General features: G+C 41.7%; 2 protein-coding genes across 2 annotated transcripts; one reads left to right on the top strand and one right to left on the bottom strand.

Annotated features, from left to right (window-relative positions):
- Positions 1–5,570: 5,570 nt before the first annotated feature.
- Positions 5,571–10,570, top strand: cdk5rap1 (CDK5 regulatory subunit associated protein 1). Its single transcript, XM_076096058.1, has 13 exons — positions 5,571–5,979; positions 6,068–6,171; positions 6,261–6,295; positions 6,392–6,492; positions 6,579–6,789; positions 6,894–7,014; positions 7,285–7,515; positions 8,238–8,335; positions 8,477–8,532; positions 8,729–8,859; positions 9,001–9,150; positions 9,859–9,999; positions 10,086–10,570. The coding sequence occupies exons 1-13, from the start codon at positions 5,703–5,705 to the stop codon at positions 10,224–10,226; spliced, it is 1,797 nt and encodes a 598-aa protein (XP_075952173.1). The 5' UTR covers positions 5,571–5,702; the 3' UTR covers positions 10,227–10,570.
- A 148-nt stretch (positions 10,571–10,718) lies between these two features.
- On the bottom strand, positions 10,719–14,428 carry LOC142954803 (bactericidal permeability-increasing protein-like). The gene is made up of 15 exons (XM_076096060.1): positions 14,321–14,428; positions 13,967–14,081; positions 13,752–13,883; positions 13,496–13,651; positions 13,323–13,386; positions 12,810–12,870; positions 12,633–12,724; positions 12,349–12,525; positions 12,214–12,273; positions 11,956–12,123; positions 11,801–11,868; positions 11,667–11,709; positions 11,522–11,585; positions 11,058–11,134; positions 10,719–10,881 (listed from the first exon to the last, which is right to left on the bottom strand). Exons 1-15 carry the CDS (start codon positions 14,421–14,423, stop codon positions 10,840–10,842), a joined length of 1,422 nt encoding a protein of 473 aa, XP_075952175.1. The 5' UTR covers positions 14,424–14,428; the 3' UTR covers positions 10,719–10,839.
- Positions 14,429–18,164: the final 3,736 nt, after the last annotated feature.

Raw genomic sequence — 18,164 nt, forward strand, 5'->3', positions numbered from 1 at the left:
GTTCAGTTTCCCTGAAGGCACTCTTGTTCCTCTGACCACCTCCTGTCATGTTGAAAGTGGCCATTAATCTGTTTGTGAAAAGTCTGTGAATAAGAAAACGCATAGTGTCACTTAGGCAGTTTCAACTCTCAGTAATGCTCACCTGTTTAGAATGGCTCCATAATGTCCATGCCATATTCATTTTATTTCCACTTCTTTAGTTGACAGATATTACTGCGTTGGTATGACGTTCATACCTGTCCTCTCTGTAGATGAGGGTGGGAGGTTCAGGCAGCTGTTTCCTGAAGTGTGCCAAATCCCTTTGGAGAATAATCTGCTGCTGGTAATCAGAGTTTAACATAATAATCATGTGAAACTTTGATCTCCACAGTTTTCCCACTCTGTCCATTAACAGAAATTAAGTTCTTTGCCTAAATCCAAATACATCTTTATATTATTCTTTGTTTACACGTGGAGGCAATTTGGTTGTTGGTCTGTCTTTCTTTCTCTTAAATATTCTACAATTCAACATTTAATTTCAAAATATATGAAGTAAAAATGAGCTGTGATGTAAACCTTCACTGGAATCATGTGTCATTTAAATATTGACAAATCCTGTGTTGTTAATGTAACAGTGTACTCTGAGGTCATCATGTGAAAGGTGTGGTCATATTCTGTCAGTGAAACACTGACCTGTGTGGTATCAATACTGAACAATGTTCTCTTTTCTAGAGTCAAAATATCATGAGATTGTCATCCTGAAAAACAACAAATATTTAATATCCTTGATATCAATCTAGTTTTACAATTTACCTCACTTCAGAAATTCATGGAATAACTTTTCTTTTTTTTATCATAGTAGGAAATGTTGAAGAAACATAAATCTATGATTTTAATAAGATTATGAATTTTACATATTTGAGATCCAGAGTCTCTTTTAATCTCTGTCCCTTCAGGTCAGAGGTCAGGATCTATTGTCCCACAGGGCTCTGTGAGTGAGCTTCCTCTGGTTTCCCACACTCTGTCCTTTCACTGGAGGAACAATAGAAGTGTGCCTCATTATGCATCATGTTGGATACAATGACTGACCTCTCACAGGGTTAACTTTAAAGCTTTTACATTTCAACACCTGAAACTTACAACTTTTTACAAAATTGTCTTTAAAATGTGTTTTCTTCATTTGCTTTGATGAATTGATTTACTCCATATAGAGCGATGTTTCATTGATAATCCCTCTTCATCAATAATCTTAATTGAACCACATTCCTATACTTAGTTTCACCATAAACAGGTTTGTTACTGTTGATCAATGACTGTATGTTCTGAACCTCATCTTGATTTATCATTCAAAGATATGATCGATGATGGAGACCTCTATCAGTTATGATGAAATGAATAAACGATGACATGAGAAGACATAATATTCAGTTAGAAGTGTTTGTTTATTCAACAAGTCACAATGAGCCTCATGAAGTATGAAAGCTCCAACTAGAGGTGATGACTCATCACAACAACAACTTGTAGATTTCTACAAGACACACTGTACTCAGAGAGAGTAAAGGAACAACCGTCAATATTTAAATAACGTGATTCCAGCGAAGGTTTACATCACAGCTCATTTTTACTTCATATATTTTGAGATTAAATGTTGAATTGTAGAATATTTAAGAGAAAGACAGACAGACCAACAACCAAATTGCCTCCACGTGTAAACAAAGAATAATATAAAGATGTATTTAGATTTAGGCAAAGAGCTTAATTTCTGTTAATGGACAGAGTGGGAAAACTGTGGAGATCAGAGTTTCACATGATTATTATGTTAAACTCTGATCACCAGCAGCAGATTATTCTCCAAAGGGATTTGGCACACTTCAGGAAACAGCTGCCTGAACCTCCCACCCTCATCTACAGAGAGGACATATTGAAACCATTTATTATTTGAAAAAAAAAGAATATATATATATATATATATATATATATATATATATATATTGACTGGATGATCAAAATCTCTCAATGCTGACTTAATATTTAGAAAAATCAATTCAGCAAAACAATTATTGTGAAACTCTCATCATAATTGTAAACCTTACAGACTGTCAGAGTCAGCCAATGGTGTTCTTTCCCTCCAGATGGTTGGTGACGTCAGGCTGTTTCTACTACAACACACGTCCAGTATCAGTCACAAAGGCTCCATTCAACGTCCTTTGTTGTTCATCGACCAGCATTCAAGGAGTCAGTGTGGGAAACTGAGACCAACTTTCTACCCACAGTGACCACAAGACACAAGTCACAAGACTGAAACATCTGGACAGAAAACTAACTGTTGTCTTCATGTTTTTAAATACATCATATGAGTTATAGTTATTATATAGAGTTATTGTCTCAATAATACATGAAATAACTGACATTCTAAAATACAGTATTTTGTTCAATTTAAAAGTTTAAGAGAAAAAGTCAAACTGTAATAATGAAAAATTGTACCTTAATTTATCAATAAAAAAATATTTTTGGTACTTCAGGCTTTGGAACACAAACGTCACTTAGACAAAATGATCTATTTTCACTGATTATTTAGTTTAGTAAAATGTTTATCATACAAGACATTGTAACCAAGATGTAATTAATTGTCGTCTCCACGTGTGTGATGTGATGATGAGCGTGTGCTCAGTCAAAGTCATTGGTCCCAGCATCAGGCAGCAGATCTGCTCTCTCTACAGGGTCACCACTTTCCCAGATTCACACAGAGCTCTGAGAGTCTCTCTCCATCACCCCCCCAGTCCTCCACCTGTTCCCCTGAGATCTAACCATTGTCCCCCAGGAATTAAGTACAATAAGTGTGCTGCCTCCCTCTTTGTCTCACCAAGCTCTCTGATTGGCCGAGACTGTGGGAAACACCAACTAGACCCAGACCCACACATTCATATGGAGATGTGGGACTATAAGTAGGAGGGATGAAGCCAGCAGAGATCAGATTCTCTCTACAGAGACCTCTACAGCAGAGATCCACACATGGCACCTACAATCACTGCAGCTGCACCTGACTCTGACCCACAAGGTAAATTAAAGATTCAAGAAGATCTAAATGTTGTCAATGAGACGTTGTCTTTCTTCATGCTAACTCTAAACTCCAGAATAAGATTATTAATGACTTTGTTCTTCTTTCTGCAGATCAGAAAGCCTCTGGTGGAGAAGTTACGCAGAGAGCGAATCAACAGCAGCATTGAGCAGCTCAAGTCTCTCCTGGATCCAGAGTTCCTCAAACAGCAGCCAGACTCCAAGCTGGAGAAAGCAGACATCCTGGAGATGACCGTTTGTGTCCTGAGACGACTGCAGCAGCAGCATCGACAGCAGAGAAGACTGCTGAACCACTTCAACAAGCTGCAGTCTTCCTCTGAGAAGAACCTGAGAGAGGCTGACTTCTCTCCTCTGAGCTCCACAGTCCAGACCAGCATCACCAAAGACAAGAGTCCAGTCAGCAGCGCCCTCTGGAGGCCGTGGTAGACACCTACAGACTGGAGCTACTACCAGACTAACTGAGACGACCACATTGGTCAAAGATTGCTGGAAGTGAATTCTTCTGAATCCTCAGATTTGATCAACTTCTTCTTCTGTTTGTACAGAAGTTTACTTGTGATTGTTTTCTTTGTGGAAATGATATTTCCTGAGGAAATGATGAAACTTTATCTTTCAAGTTCAGAAAGAGAACATCTTGTCGTGCATGTTGCATGAACACAATCTGATTGCATCAGCAATTATTATTACACATCACTGTACTTCATGTATTGGTGGAGTGGTAAAAGCTATGGATACCATTGGTGTCTTTTAATAGTTATTGATCATTTTGATCATGAACTTTAACTCTTCTTTTTGACACATGTTAAAGGACTTTAATCTCTCTGATTACTCCAAACTGATCTGTTGTTAGATCCAAATGTTTATCTTTTTTTACTAAAAGATTTGCTTAATGTCACAATGTTCCTGTGATACTTTTATTGCTTACGACATGTCATGTGTTGGTGCAATATTATGCATTGGTGACATTTGTTACCTCTTGATTAATTTTGATCATTATGATCAAAAATGTTAATTGTCCTTTTTATGACATTTTGTCATAATAGACTTTTCCTCACTTTATGTGATTATTGAAAAATGATCTGTTTTAAGATCAATATGTTTATCCTTTTATTGTGAAAGGTTTGTTTAATGTCACATTGTCTCAGTTTTACAGTGACAATGAGAATTTTACATTTTGGGATTCAATTGAATTCAATGTTTACTGAGAAGAATGTGATCTGTTGTAAGGTCAGTTTTTACTATTTGTTTTGTTCACTAACTGCAAATGTTTGAATCCATTTGGAAAGTATTTTTAAAGACAGTGAGTACTGTGTCCTCACATCATGTAAACAGTTTGTCTTTTATAAAGACGGTTGTTCCTTTACTCTCTCTGAGTACAGTGTGTCTTGTAGAAATCTACAAGTTGTTGTTGTGATGAGTCATCACCTCTAGTTGGAGGTTTCATACTTCATGAGGCTCATTGTGACTTGTTGAATAAACAAAAACACTGCCGGCTGAAAATGTTGTGTTCTATTTATTGCGTGTCATGATTAGCCTTTTCATCATGTTGAAAGAGAGACTTTCTTCAATTTATTTCATTTTACTTGATAGAGGTCTCCATCATTGTTTCTTGTAAGAAATACAGATAAAATCCACTAAACAGTTATTATTTATCCATAACATATTGACTTCTAAAGTAAGCATAGAAATAAGCGTCAATAAAGATTTTCGACAAAGAGGGATCATCTATGTTAAATCACACTTTTAATATAGCGTAAATCCAGTTATAAAACCATATGAACATACATTTCAAAGACACTTTTACTGCATATTTTTTCGGTTTAAGTTTCAGACTCGGGTGCTTTAATGGAAAAACTGTAATGTTAACCATGTCCCTATTGAAAATAGACACTGGCTCTTAAAATTTGACTTTGTTGTGAATTACGCCTTTGGTTGTTCCTCTAATTTTCAGTAGAAGCGAACACCTACTCCCGGAACGCTGTTTTAAGTTTAAAAGGGTTTTACACGGACTGTTAAGCGGGATGTAGACGGGGTCATCTTTGGCTAAGGGACGCAAGAGAATGCTCTACCGTTAACTTCCTGCTTGGCTGAACAGGACACCGCAATGCTAAGGCATCCTTTTTATTCTCTCACCGTTTACAGAATGTAAAGAAACAGTGTAACGTTCATAATAAAAACGTCCGACTCTTCCTGAGCACTAAGCTATGTTTGTTAATTACTGAAAGAAAAACGTTGCACCTTTTTGAGGCGAGTGCACCTGAATCCAAGCCCATGTCAAACACAGATATCAGTCATGAAGTTGTTGAGGTAATGATTGTCATTTACGTTAGAATATAATATTCTCTAGAAATTCCTGCCACCGTTCCCCAAAACTAATTATTACCCAGCAAACCTTGTGATTTGTGACAGCTCAATGTCACTTCCGGGTCTTCACAACGTTGCTTTGGAATGGGGGAGGGACTCCTCTTGCTGTTCAGATGACATCTTTGGCTTCACAAGACATGTGTCTGAATGACATTTAACTACCCAACGTAGCTAGCTCTTATTCATCAAGATAAACAAGGGACAACATGTTAGTAAGTTGCGCTAAAAGTAGCTAACTACAGAGCTAAATCCAGAGCCTTTGCTCGTGCAGCTAACTAAGTATGGAATACCTCATGAAACCCCTGATGACCCTTCATCAACACTGGAAACCCCTCAGGTGTGCTCAACCAAGACATTGCTCTAAATTAGCAAACACTGGTGTGATTCCAAGAGAGAGGAAGACAACCGTAGACAGGTTCAAGACTCAGATATCCTCCGGTCCAAGTCTTCAGGACTTCATCAAAGGAGTTTCGGTTCATAAGACTCGTGCAGCCGTTGAAGAGAGCGACAAACACAGCTATCTCTCTGAGGACCTGGAGATGGGGAACTCAAGGAAAGGTCAGTCAATGAATCAAAGTTCATTTGAAATGTTTTTTGGGGACGAATGCTTTAATAAACTGGTGTGTTTTGTGTGTTACCATCATAGTGTATTTTGAAACCTACGGATGTCAAATGAACGTGAACGACACAGAGATCGCCTGGTCCATACTGCAGAGGAAGGGATACCGACGCACAGTGGACTTAACAGAGGTACAGAAGAGCTCCATTCTGTTTTTAAGATCTTTTATGTGGGAAAACAATAGTAATGCAAAAATAAAAAAAACATGTTGTGCTTACAGGCAGACGTTGTCCTTCTGGTAACATGCTCCATAAGGTAAGATATGCTCTCTGTTAAATGGCATTACAAGGCTTCCATGACACAACACACACTGAATCAGATGCACCAGCTGACGGACATCTCTCTCCACAGAGAGAAAGCTGAACAAACCATTTGGAACAGACTACGACAGCTAACGGCGATGAAGAAGAAGCGGATGAAGTCCCACACGCCGATGAAAATTGGGATTTTAGGTGATATATATATATATATATATATCAGTTCACTCATGTCCGGACATTCTGCTACAATACCCATGAACTGTCCGTGTTTTGTCCAGGGTGCATGGCGGAGAGGCTGAAGACGGAGCTGCTGGAGCGGGAGAAGCTTGTGGACGTTCTCGCCGGTCCGGACGCCTACCGGGACCTCCCCCGCCTGTTAACCGTGGTTGACGGAGGTCTCCAGGCGAGCAACGTGCTGCTATCGCTGGAGGAGACCTACGCCGACGTCATGCCCGTCCACCACGCTCCTCAGGGAAACAGTGCTTTTGTGTAGGTGTTTTTTTGTTTCAGGCTCCACAGCATCTCTTGTCATTTTCTACACTGTCTGATGAGTCTGTGTGTGTGTGTGTGTGTGTGTGTGTGTGTGTCGGCAGGTCCATCATGCGAGGCTGCGACAACATGTGCAGTTACTGCATCGTTCCCTTCACCCGAGGGAGAGAGAGGAGTCGACCCGTCGGCTCCGTGCTGGAGGAAGTCCGTATGCTGTCTGACCAGGCGAGTTATGACCTCCTACACTCGTTTATAGCAAGTAGAAAACACACTGAAAGCGGAAGTATTGCTAGTACACAATGTTTTCTCTGATTCGGGGAAAACTGCTACCTGAAATGTATGAGGTAATAAAATGAAATGTGAGAGAAAACGCATAACATTTATAGTAATCAATGGTTTTAGATAGAGCCATAAAACACAACATGGTGACTATAAACGGCTGAATAACCCTCCTCTAAAGTATATATATTGTATATCTTTGTATTCTTATACCAGGGTGTGAAGGAGGTGACTCTGCTGGGTCAGAACGTCAACAGCTACAGAGACACGTCAGAAGAGCAGTTCGTCGGCTCAGACCCGACCAAGCTCAGCCAGGGCTTCAACACCGTCTACAGAGCGAAGCAGGGAGGTCTGCGCTTCTCCGACCTGCTGGACCGAGTGTCGCGCATCGATCCGGACATGAGGATCAGGTTCACCTCCCCTCATCCCAAGGATTTTCCTGATGAGGTACGCGTTCCTACGGAAGCCCTGAGAAAAGATCCATTTTCTGGGTGTGATCTGAATAGTTTTCTCTCCTGTGTTTATGACTTGAGAAGATCATCTTTCTAAGTTCCTTATTTGTTTTCCATCTGTGCAACAGGTGGAGGAGAAAGTGTTGTGTGTGGAAGTCCTTTACAGTTGTTTGAATTACAGAACATACAAGAGCACTTTCATTTCTTCTGCCTTCAACATTTTTTTCAAAATTATATCTGTGAAAATAATTTTTAAAAAAAAGAGATTTTATTGTTTGTTGTTGTAATACTCATTCCGGCCACAGGAGGCTGAAGTGCACCATTACCCCAAGTTTTAAATAGGACTAAAAGTTTTCTGCTGGATTTTAATTTTGATTTACATAACTTGCGAACACACAATATATGTACCTTCTGTTTAGAGTGCATGGACACATTTCACCTGTTCTTAAGTCATAAACACCGGAAAGAAAACACTTAAGATCAGAAAATGTGTAACCACTTTATTCTTTTCCCACCTGCCTCTCATGGCTTCGTATGATACACTTGCCTCGCTGAACGCACATTCTCAAGAGCACCAACTCTCATTATTACAACCCAGTGTGAATACAGACGTTCAATAAGGTGCCTTCTTCCCGCTGTGTGATCGCATGTTGTAACCCTGCCCCTTTCTGTGGAGGACTGAGGCTTCCTGACCTGCTCCGTCTGCTGCGTTTACAGGTTTTGCACCTGATTGCGGAGCGAGGGAACATCTGTAAGCAGATCCACCTTCCAGCCCAGAGCGGCAGCAGCCAGGTCCTGAAGGCCATGCGGCGCGGGTAAGACCCCCCTTTGCTCTTTTTTTTTTTTTTTTTCTAATCTAAATTGTCAAATCAATTCTCGTTGTAAAGTCTTTGGTGAAGTCTCTTAATGTGCCACCAAGTGTTCTAATTACATGTGTTTTCCTATTAAATGCACAGCTACACCAGAGAGGCCTACCTTGATCTTGTGGAGAACGTTAAGAGAATCATCCCAGGTAAGAACGATAGTCGGGTAAAACTTTACTAGAATATTAAAAAAAGATTTCACTCGAGTAAAAGTGTGTGTGTGTGTGTGTGTGTGTGTGTGTGTGTGTGTGTGTGTGTGTGTGTGTGTGTGTGTGTGTGTGTGTGTGTGTGTGTGTGTGTGTGTGTGTGTGTGTGTGTGTGTGTGTGTGTGTGTGTGTGTGTCAGAGGCGAGTCTCAGCAGTGACTTCATCTCAGGCTTCTGTGGTGAAATGGAGGATGACCACCAGCAGACCCTGTCTCTGATCAGAGAGGTGGGCTTCAATGTGGGCTTCCTGTTTGCCTACAGCATGAGAAAGGTGAGCTCTTGAGGGGTTTGTGACGTACGGCTCTTGTTATTTTATTTTTTTTAAATGAAATCCAAGCTGTCACTTTCAAACGTGTTCCCTCTTCGGTCGCCCCACGCGTGATCGAGTTTTTTCATTCTCTCCGTGACTCAGAAAACCCACGCCTCCCATCGGCTACAGGATGACGTGCCGGCTGAGGTGAAGCGGCGGAGGCTGGAGGAGTGCATCGGCGCCTTCAGAGAGGAAGCCGCGAGGGTCAACGCCGCGCTCATCGGCAGCACACAGCTCGTCCTGGTGGAGGGAGTGAGTACTGCCCTCTGAATCATTACTCATGACCCACCAGAAGTGGTGTCTGTATCTGCAGAGACCTTGCCCTCTGCCTGTATTTTCTTCTTATTTCGCTGTGTTCGGGGACGTTTCTAGGCCTCGGCCTTTAGGCGCCGGGTGTGGAGCCCTCATGGGCAAACGAGCGTCCAAGAGGAAGCTTCAAAAATTGTCAGACACAGCTCCTCCACTACATGTTAATAATCATAGGACATTATTTTAAGAGGTCGCAGTTTTATAACTTATTCAAGTTTCATGCTATTTCTTTAATCAGGTTTATGATTTAGTTTATTATGGTAATTCTGTTCTCATTCCAGAGTAATAATAATAATAATATTGTATACCGTGAAACCAGGATATTTTCTGAGACGGTTATCGCACCATGTCAATGTCATTACAACCCTAGTGCATTAGTGTATGGTAGCATGCTAACACACTAAACTGAGACGGTGAACACGGGAAACTTGGTAGCATGGTAACGTTAGCATTTAGCTCAAAGCATCACTGTGTCGAGCCTCACGGAGCCACTAGCAGGACTCCTAGTCTCGTTGATACTTTAAGGATTGACCGGCTCCTATAGAAACACACACATTGAGTTTGTGATGTGTGTCACTGCTCACCGCGGATGAAAGCAGCAGTAGTACCGTGACCACACTGCTCATCTCCGGGGTTTCCATTTTTACGCAGGACAGTAAAAGATCTGCCGAAGACCTGTGTGGGAGAACGGACGGCAACATGAAAGTGATTTTCCCCAAAAAGGATGTTGCCGTTCAGCCTGCAGCATCCAACACTGCGCCGGTCAATGCTGGAGACTATGTGCTGGTGAAGGTAGGGTTTGGTACATGCAGATAGCTTATCATACATCATTACAAAGTCTCTCATACTCTGACGTCGTGCGTCTTATCTTTACATAGATATCGTCGTCCAGCTCCCAGAGCCTGAGAGGCCGAGCCCTCAGTCACAGCTCCCTGAGTGGCCCAGTGAAGCGCCGCGAGAGGCACCAGCTCGATGAACACCTGGCCTCAGACACAACCGTGACTGAAACGTGCTCCTGATCGAAGAAGGTGACATCACAGGAAACAAACTAGGACACTTCCTCCTTCTTCTCTCGAACAACTTTGAAGACACACGGAGGCTGTTTTTACGGGAAATGTTGGTCATCTTGCGGTCACATTGGACTATTTGGATATGTTATTTATTGTGTGTGTGTGTGTGTGTGTGTGTGTGTGTGTGTGTGTGTGTGTGTGTGTGTGTGTGTGTGTGTGTGTGTGTGTGTGTGTGTGTGTGTGCTGAACAAGGGGATAGTTTGGTTGGTTTGAAGTGGGCCCTTTTAAGATGCTGAATCCGGGTTGGATGATGTAAAGTATAACGTTTGTTTAATACATATAACTGGGACGGATTTCTTTTGTCTGTTGCTTGATTGATGTCATTGTGTTGGGACTCAATGATCACCACATTTGTAGAATCACCGAGTCAGAAACTTTGAGAAATCTACATTTTACGCGTGGAAAACCTGCTCTGGGAGAACTTTTCAAAGAAAAACAGTCTAAAGAAGGAAACATTTATTTAAAAAATAACTGAGATCCAAATGCAAACAGAGTATTATGCGTCTTCATTGTGGCATGCCCCAGCGCAGAAATGAATCCTGGGAGTTTCCAGAACTGCCATTCAACCACTGAACTGAACATCTGTCCCAATCATCATGTAGTCCTAGAGAAGAGCACAGCAACAGGTTAATAACAGCTCTGAGATTATGAATTCTGTTCAACTAGATATTTAAAGAAGCTTTCTTCCAAGTCCTTGGCCCTCATTAAAACCCTTTTCATATGATACATGCAGCTCACTCAAACACAGGCAGCTTTATAAAGAAACATGCAGACTCTGACCTTCAGGACCTGAAGCTGAGTGTTCACGAGCTTCATCTTTCCAAGTGTAGGAAGTGGGTATCCCTTTGCAAGTTCAACTGCGAAGCAAAGTGTCACACGTTTAGATAAACTAGTCACAAAAATAGATTGAATTGAAATAGTTTGAATTATACAGTGCAAAACATGCATTTAATTAATGTGCTTGACATAAAAAGATCATAATTAAACAAATAAACAAATAAAATAAGTACAACAGGAGATTCAAATTAACTTGGGTTAAGGAAAATTAATTATAAATAGTTCAGTATGGTAACAGTGAAAATAAAAATAAAGACAGTAGCAATGTGCAATGATGTCAAATAAATATCCTGTTAATAAATACAAAGTTTTTGTATACAAAAAAGGGGCAACCAGGTTAGCCTTTCTGGCTTTAGTTAATCTAATTCATATACTGTAGAGACGGAAATGTAAATGGAAGAACTCACCGTTCACTATTGGTATCACAACCAATTTGAGGACCAATTGGAAGATGCTGTCGAGCGCTGTGACCTGTGGGTTAGGGTTCGGGTTAGTTTGTCATGCTGGTGCTGACTGTGCACTCTGTGACTCGTGTTAAAATGCAGTTCTCACCTGAAAGTCTCCCACATTGCTTGTCCTCAGGGTCAGATCCATTCTATGCAAATTAGGTAAAATTAGACTGTGATTTTCATCTTTACAAGGACCTTTTGGCCCCCCCCATTTTTTGCTCTGACGTAGTAACTCACTTGTTTAGGGTGACCGCTCCGGCCAGCCTCATTCCACTGACAAACAGTCGGGCGCTGACGCTGCTCTCCTGTAAAGACAACGTGGGGAGAAAGTTACAAATTTTGGCACACACAAATAGCTTTCCCCCCTCTATCATGCCAGCTGTGTGACCTACCAAGTTTAGGACAAAGAGAGGGGAGAGTGTGGCGTTGGGTTGGATAGCGTAGGCCGTCACCGTGCACGTGGCCTGCACCGTGGCGTTGTTGGGTTCAAACGTGGTCACTGGGTGTTTCTCCGTCTTCACCAGCAGCTTCATCGTCAGACCCGGGAAACGCTTGGCGATCTGAAAAACACAGCGATACACGGCTCACAAACTGCCAATAGGTGACCATGCCTCCTTTAGCTGATGAGTCAGCGGAACGTGTTTCGTCACCTGCGGGATGAAGACGCCGAACGTCGTGGTGTCGAGTCGGATGGCCGTGCCTTGTGGGATCTGTCGTGACGGAAAGGTTGGAGTTCAGTGTCACCTCGTGAAAAGGTGGATAGACGATGGAATGGAGAAGCTCACCATGTCATCGGTGATGTACAGGCTGAGGGCTCCGGCTGTGTTGTAGACGAAGGCCGCAGAGTTGGCGGTGAAGGCGGACAAGCCGATGTACAACATGTTGTTGGTCTGCGGCGGCAGGGAAAAGGCCGCTGGGGAGAACGGAGGCTCCTGGTGCTTCCCAATGTTGTAAAATTCACCCTAAGTGACAAAAGACACAGCGGAGACAGAAGGGTTAGGTCGTGGCCATGATTGTCTATTTCTTCAGATATATATAATTTTCAGTATAATGATAGACATTTCTTTACCTTCATGCCCAATTCTATGGAGGATGTTGACACTGTGGGCGATGACACCATGGAGTATTCAATCTCAGCGAACTGGTCCACCTTGGCTACAACTGCAGTAAGGTAGAATGTCTCTCATACACTCTCAGCATCAATGAAACATCCAAATATTTGACATAGATGTATATATATTTTTACCATTGAGAGTTTTCAACTGAGGGTTCAAATCAGATACTGCATTGGCCACAAGGGGGCAGATCTGCAACAAAAAACGACATTCCAGAATCCAAAAGAAACTTACTCAGTCCCCCCAAAACCCAACTGGTATCCAAGAGCTGAGGGGTAACCTCCTCATGTGTGCTGATGTCTAACTTTGTGTAATGTTAATTCATTTAGACAAAAGAGTGATTGAATACTCTGACTGATTGTGACACAGACTTATTTTCTGTCAGATCTGAAAGATTTGCAGTTTTTTTTGCACTCTGTGTGAACTGAGAAGTAGTTGAACTTGTAATACAGTATTTTACACTGTTGAGGTATTTTGTTGCAGTAAAGGAAGTGAATATTACTTCCTCAGCAAAAGTTGTTCCCAGCAGCTCTGTGATCTACTCTGAAGAGGGAACTCTTATGAATTATCAGCTGCTTTTAGGAGGAAAACCAGATGCTTTGTGACGATCTAAAGCAGCAGGTACACGGCTGGTTTCCCCTCACCTGTTTCTGCAGGGCGTTTCGTAAAGCCTTATTGATGAATTTTTTGAAGAGATTGTACAGCCAGCTGAAACACAGACACATCACAGGAATGAGGGCAGTATGTCGAGCATTACAAAGGAAACCTCACAGTCCTTTCCCTCGCACGGGTTCAAACACAGCGGGGTTTCGTTTACCTGGCTCCGCCGCGGAATTTGATGCTCGCGCTGCCGACGGTGGCCGCGCAGTTGACAGTGCTGACCGCAGGATGGCCTGTCTCGTCACTCTTGATGGCGATGCTCATAGTGATGGTGAGATCACTGACCCTCAAATTGAAAGAGCCGCTGTCCTTTCTGTTAAGAGAGAGGAGTCACCGCTGCAGCAGAAATATCACAGAAAATGGATTTAACTGAGCTGTATAATAAGTAGGACTTTTGTTTTTCCCTCACTCACATTATGCGGAGGTACTTGACCCTCCAGTTTCCGTGCAGACGGAGGAAGGCCTGACTGATGGACAGTCTGACCCCCGTTCCTGGCACCATATCCAGCGCGGACGTTGGCAAACCCACCTCCACTATTTGCAAACTGGAAGAGACGACATGCGCGTTTGTGAAGTATCCCGGTTTCCTACAGAATTTACTGGAGTGTTGAATAAACTGGCGCCTTACTTCGTCAGGCTGTACCGGACCTTGCCAATGGGAGACACCCTCTGCTTCCCTGAAATATCTGCCACTTTGATGGTTTTCAGTTTCTTCTGGATGGAAGCCATCCCCAGTTGTCTGCCTATCAAAAAGGCAAGTGAATGTGATGGTGAGATGCTGGAGAGATCAGAGCTTTCCAACTGACGGAGGAAGCGTGCCTCAAACCTTAAACCTCAAACCTTAAACCTCAAACCTTAAACCTCAAACCTCAAACCTTAAACCTCAAACCTTAAACCTCAAACCTTAAACCTCAAACCTTAAACCTCAATTAAACCTTAAACCTCAAACCTCAAACCTTAAACCTCAAACCTCAAACCTTACCATATTCGGTGCCTTTTGCGGTTAGCTTGACCTTCACCCCAGGATTGGTGCTTTGGATCACGGGGATTAAAGCCACCAGAGTCAGCCAACAGCACAGGAACATCTTGACTGTTGGGAGATAAAACAGACAAGATCATGAGCTAATCTCCACATTTTTTTTATTAACATGACACCATAAGCCAGGCTGTATTTCTGCTTTTGGGTGGTTGTGGTTTGTGATTCCTTAAATCAATGGCTTCCTCTTTTAGAGGAGTGCCTTGTCTTTTTATTACATGTTACTGGTTTCTTCCCTTTTATCGAAGACGACCATTTGTTTGTCAACATTTAAAGAGTGAAAATATGAAAACCTGTAGAGCCACAGTACAAATCCACATACAAGTACATTTGGTCATCTACCAATCCACAAAACTATGAACTAAAATGACCCAGTCAGCTTTTATGTGAGCTGTCTAGATCAGGAAACATGTGATTTAACAAGCGATTCAGGTTTGGCTCTCCTTCCTGTGTCACATGCAAACTCAATCAGAGCAGACTGGGCTTTATTTGGGAGGAGGGTTTGAAGAGACTGAGCGTTTCAGGGTACATGCAGGTATATTCAGACGTACAGAATCGGGAAAAATAATGTTTTTTGAACAATAAAGAGTACAAACGTGTTCTAGTAGAAACCCAGAATATAATAATGTCAAAATGACCACGATACGTCCCCTTTAACAGCATCTTCTCGTCTTTATTTTAAAATCTTAATCTAAAAAGTAACTCCACCGCAAGTAAATGTCATGGAATAGAACAATATTCCCCTCCGTAATGTAGTGGGGTAGAAGTATCAAGTAGCATAAAAATACTTTCCCCTGCAGCCTCTGCCTCAGTGGAGGCCCGTGAAAGAGCCGACTGTCAGTGCTGCAGAAGAAACCGCATGACTCCTGATAAGTCAGCAGGCGAGCTGGACCTTTATTAAATCAGGCCTAGTCCTAGTACTTTTGTCCACTTTGAATATCCATATTTGAATCATGTTTTACATGATGAAAAATGCACTTTTTGGAGCATTCAGGTCTTTGCGTGTCCAGATAAGATTGCAATATTGCTGTGTCAGAAAATGCCACGGCTGTCACATGCTGTGTTCCCACAATCAAGAGCTCCAGCGGTTGTTCAGGAATGCAAACAGTCCAAACAGTTACACACAGTGCTTTTATCTGGTTGACGTTGCCATAACGTTATTATGTTGCAGGTTCGAACGACAGATTTCTGTCTCTGAGCACGTTTAAGAGCCGACAGATAAAGTCAGAGTGCACTGACAAAATGTAAGACATGTGACTACCAGTGGACGGCTCTCTTAATGAAGTTTCCATGTGGGTCAGAAGTGTAGCAGAGGAAGAAAGTGCGCTTTCAACAACAAAACTGTAAAAAACGAATTGTAAAAAAAAAAAGCTGCCTATCAAAGAGAAATAATAGATAATCCCCAAAACAATATCAACACCTGCATCTGTCTTAATCTGCTTAACATGCTCTTTGATGAATACGCAATCGAGGCAGAGGAGGAGAATCCCATCCTTTCCATCAAACAAATCATAATCTTAGGGCAGTTTATTCCCACTGGAATCTCCCCTTGTTAAGAACATTTCCATCAAGGGTTCCTTCACACATTGGGCTAAATCTCATATGAAAGATTAAGCTTTGAGAACAAATTTAAGAAACACTGCAGCCTATATACATTTTACTCCATAAACAGTGAATACACACCCTTCTCTTACCTGAAGCAGCAGTTTGTCAGGTTTCTTCCGATGTGTCAGTCGCGCTCTCAACAAGGCAGAGTGAAAGGGAAGGGAGGCACATTGCCTGTAATTAACTTACTTAATGAGGAACTGAGCTTGGGGGACTAACCCAGATAAAGCAACAATAAGCAGTTATTGCTTCACCGTCCTGCTCTCTAACAGTGATTTTATCCGAGTGTCGTTTGCATTAAAAAACAAACTCTGAAGGGCTCAGAGGGCGACTCCTCTGGTTGCAAAAAGAAGTCTTATTGTATAGAAGTCTATGAGAAAATGACTTCTCTCTTGATTTATTACCTCATAAACATTGTAAACATAAGTTTATGGTCTCAGTCTCTAGTTTCAAGTCGTCTTCAACACAGCATGATGTTCATTTAGTCAATTATATAGACGATTGATAAAAAGCAGGGTATGCTTTAGGGCGTGGCTACCTATGAAGGCAAATCACTGTCAAAATCCGAGAGCGCAAATGAGATCCATGCGCGCGCGAAAATCAAACATCCGCGCACGTATTTTACTTTGACGAGCGCTTTTACGTCGTTCCGCGAGCAAAATTCCGTCTCGTGCGACCAAAAGTCGCTCGCGAAGCTTAAACCTGCTCGCTCGCGAGTAGTATTTCTTTTTGACAGTAAGTGGGCGGACCCAGTCTCCATTGTATCTCTACATCTAATTGGTTACAATCCTCGTCTTTGGATAAACCGGATATCACTCTGACACAGACGCTCGGGGGAGATTTTCAGATTGCACTACAGGTCAGCGGCAAATAATGTACATTTTACTACACGGGTACTTTTACTTTCTGCACTTAAAGTACATTTTGCTGATAATAACATTGACTAAGGTTTTGAATGCAGGTATTTTACTCGTAGTGGATTATTGTTTCATCAGTATGGTTAGTACGTTTACTGCACTGAAGGATCTGAATACTTTTTCATCCACTTATTACTTGTCAGTGATTTAACAGTTAATATACAAACAGTGGTCCCTAATCTTGGCTCCAGATCTTTGAGCAGGTCCAAATTGTTGCTCATATTATATACAACTATATTATATCTCTTCTGTAAACACAACACTATGATTGAATATGATCACATCATGTTTTAATCAATTAAGATCAAAGAGTTTCTTTGAGCTGTTTGTCACAAGAGGTTTGACTCAAACACACATTGTCTGTAATAGAATGGTGGAGTGAATTTAAACCAATCTGAGCAACTTGACTTTAACACATTTTTAATTATTGTATTTAACAACTCTATTATCATAATTTGTATTTCATCAGCCTCTACAGTCTGAAAAGTTTACAAAACCTGTCAGACAAATGTAGAACATCCTGAGATGTAGTGGAGTAGTGTTTAGTGGCGGGTTGAAAACCACCTCTATCAGAACTAGCGTCTGTGTCAGAGTGATATCCGGTCTATCCAAAGACGAGGATTGTAACCAATTAGATGTAGAGATACAATGGAGACTGGGTCCGCCCACTTACTGTCAAATAGAAAAACTACTCGCGAGCGAGTAGGTTAAAGTTTCACGAGCGAGACGGAATTCTGCTCGCGGAGTGATGTAAAAGCGCTCGTCAAAGTAAAATACGTGCGGCGCTGTTTGATTTTCGCGTGCGCGTGGATCTCATTTGCGCTCTCGGATTTTGACAGTGATTTGCCTTCATAGCTACCTTGTGATTGACAGATTGCAACCACAGCTTCACGTCTCCGCAGTCCAAATATGATCAGTTCCTTTCAATGGTTGCAAAAAATCAAGATGGCGACGACGGCCAAAATGACGAACTCAAAGCTTCAGAACCGTTTCCACAAATCAATGGGTGACGTCACGACGACTACGTCCACTTCTCATACACAGTCTATGGTTTTACCATCAGTTTAGAGCTGTACCTTCTTGTAAATGATTCTCTGTTTTGTAAAGAGCATTGATGTAAAAATCTTTGGACAAGGAGCTTGGATTATCAATGAGCGTTGGTAGCATGTAGGATATCAGGTTTGGCAAATTTTGGTGAACCAACTTATTGAAGCAACACAATCGTAAAAAACACTTGCAGTCATTGTTGTCTTCATGTCTCTTGCTCA

Source organism: Anarhichas minor, unplaced genomic scaffold (assembly GCF_050575085.1).
Source record: "Anarhichas minor isolate MPS153535 unplaced genomic scaffold, ASM5057508v1 ptg000021l, whole genome shotgun sequence".
Taxonomy (NCBI): Eukaryota; Metazoa; Chordata; class Actinopteri; order Perciformes; family Anarhichadidae; genus Anarhichas; species Anarhichas minor.

Coding starts and splice junctions, on each gene's coding strand:
- cdk5rap1 (XM_076096058.1), top strand. CDS start 5,703: ATGGAATACCTCATGAAACCCCTGATGACCCTTCATCAACACTGGAAA. Junction 7,516..8,237: donor CCAAGGATTTTCCTGATGAG/GTACGCGTTCCT, acceptor CTGCGTTTACAG/GTTTTGCACCTGATTGCGGA. Junction 8,533..8,728: donor CGTTAAGAGAATCATCCCAG/GTAAGAACGATA, acceptor TGTGTGTGTCAG/AGGCGAGTCTCAGCAGTGAC.
- LOC142954803 (XM_076096060.1), bottom strand. CDS start 14,423: ATGTTCCTGTGCTGTTGGCTGACTCTGGTGGCTTTAATCCCCGTGATC. Junction 13,652..13,751: donor GTCAAGTACCTCCGCATAAT/GTGAGTGAGGGA, acceptor CTCTCTTAACAG/AAAGGACAGCGGCTCTTTCA. Junction 11,710..11,800: donor GGAGCGGTCACCCTAAACAA/GTGAGTTACTAC, acceptor TAATTTGCATAG/AATGGATCTGACCCTGAGGA.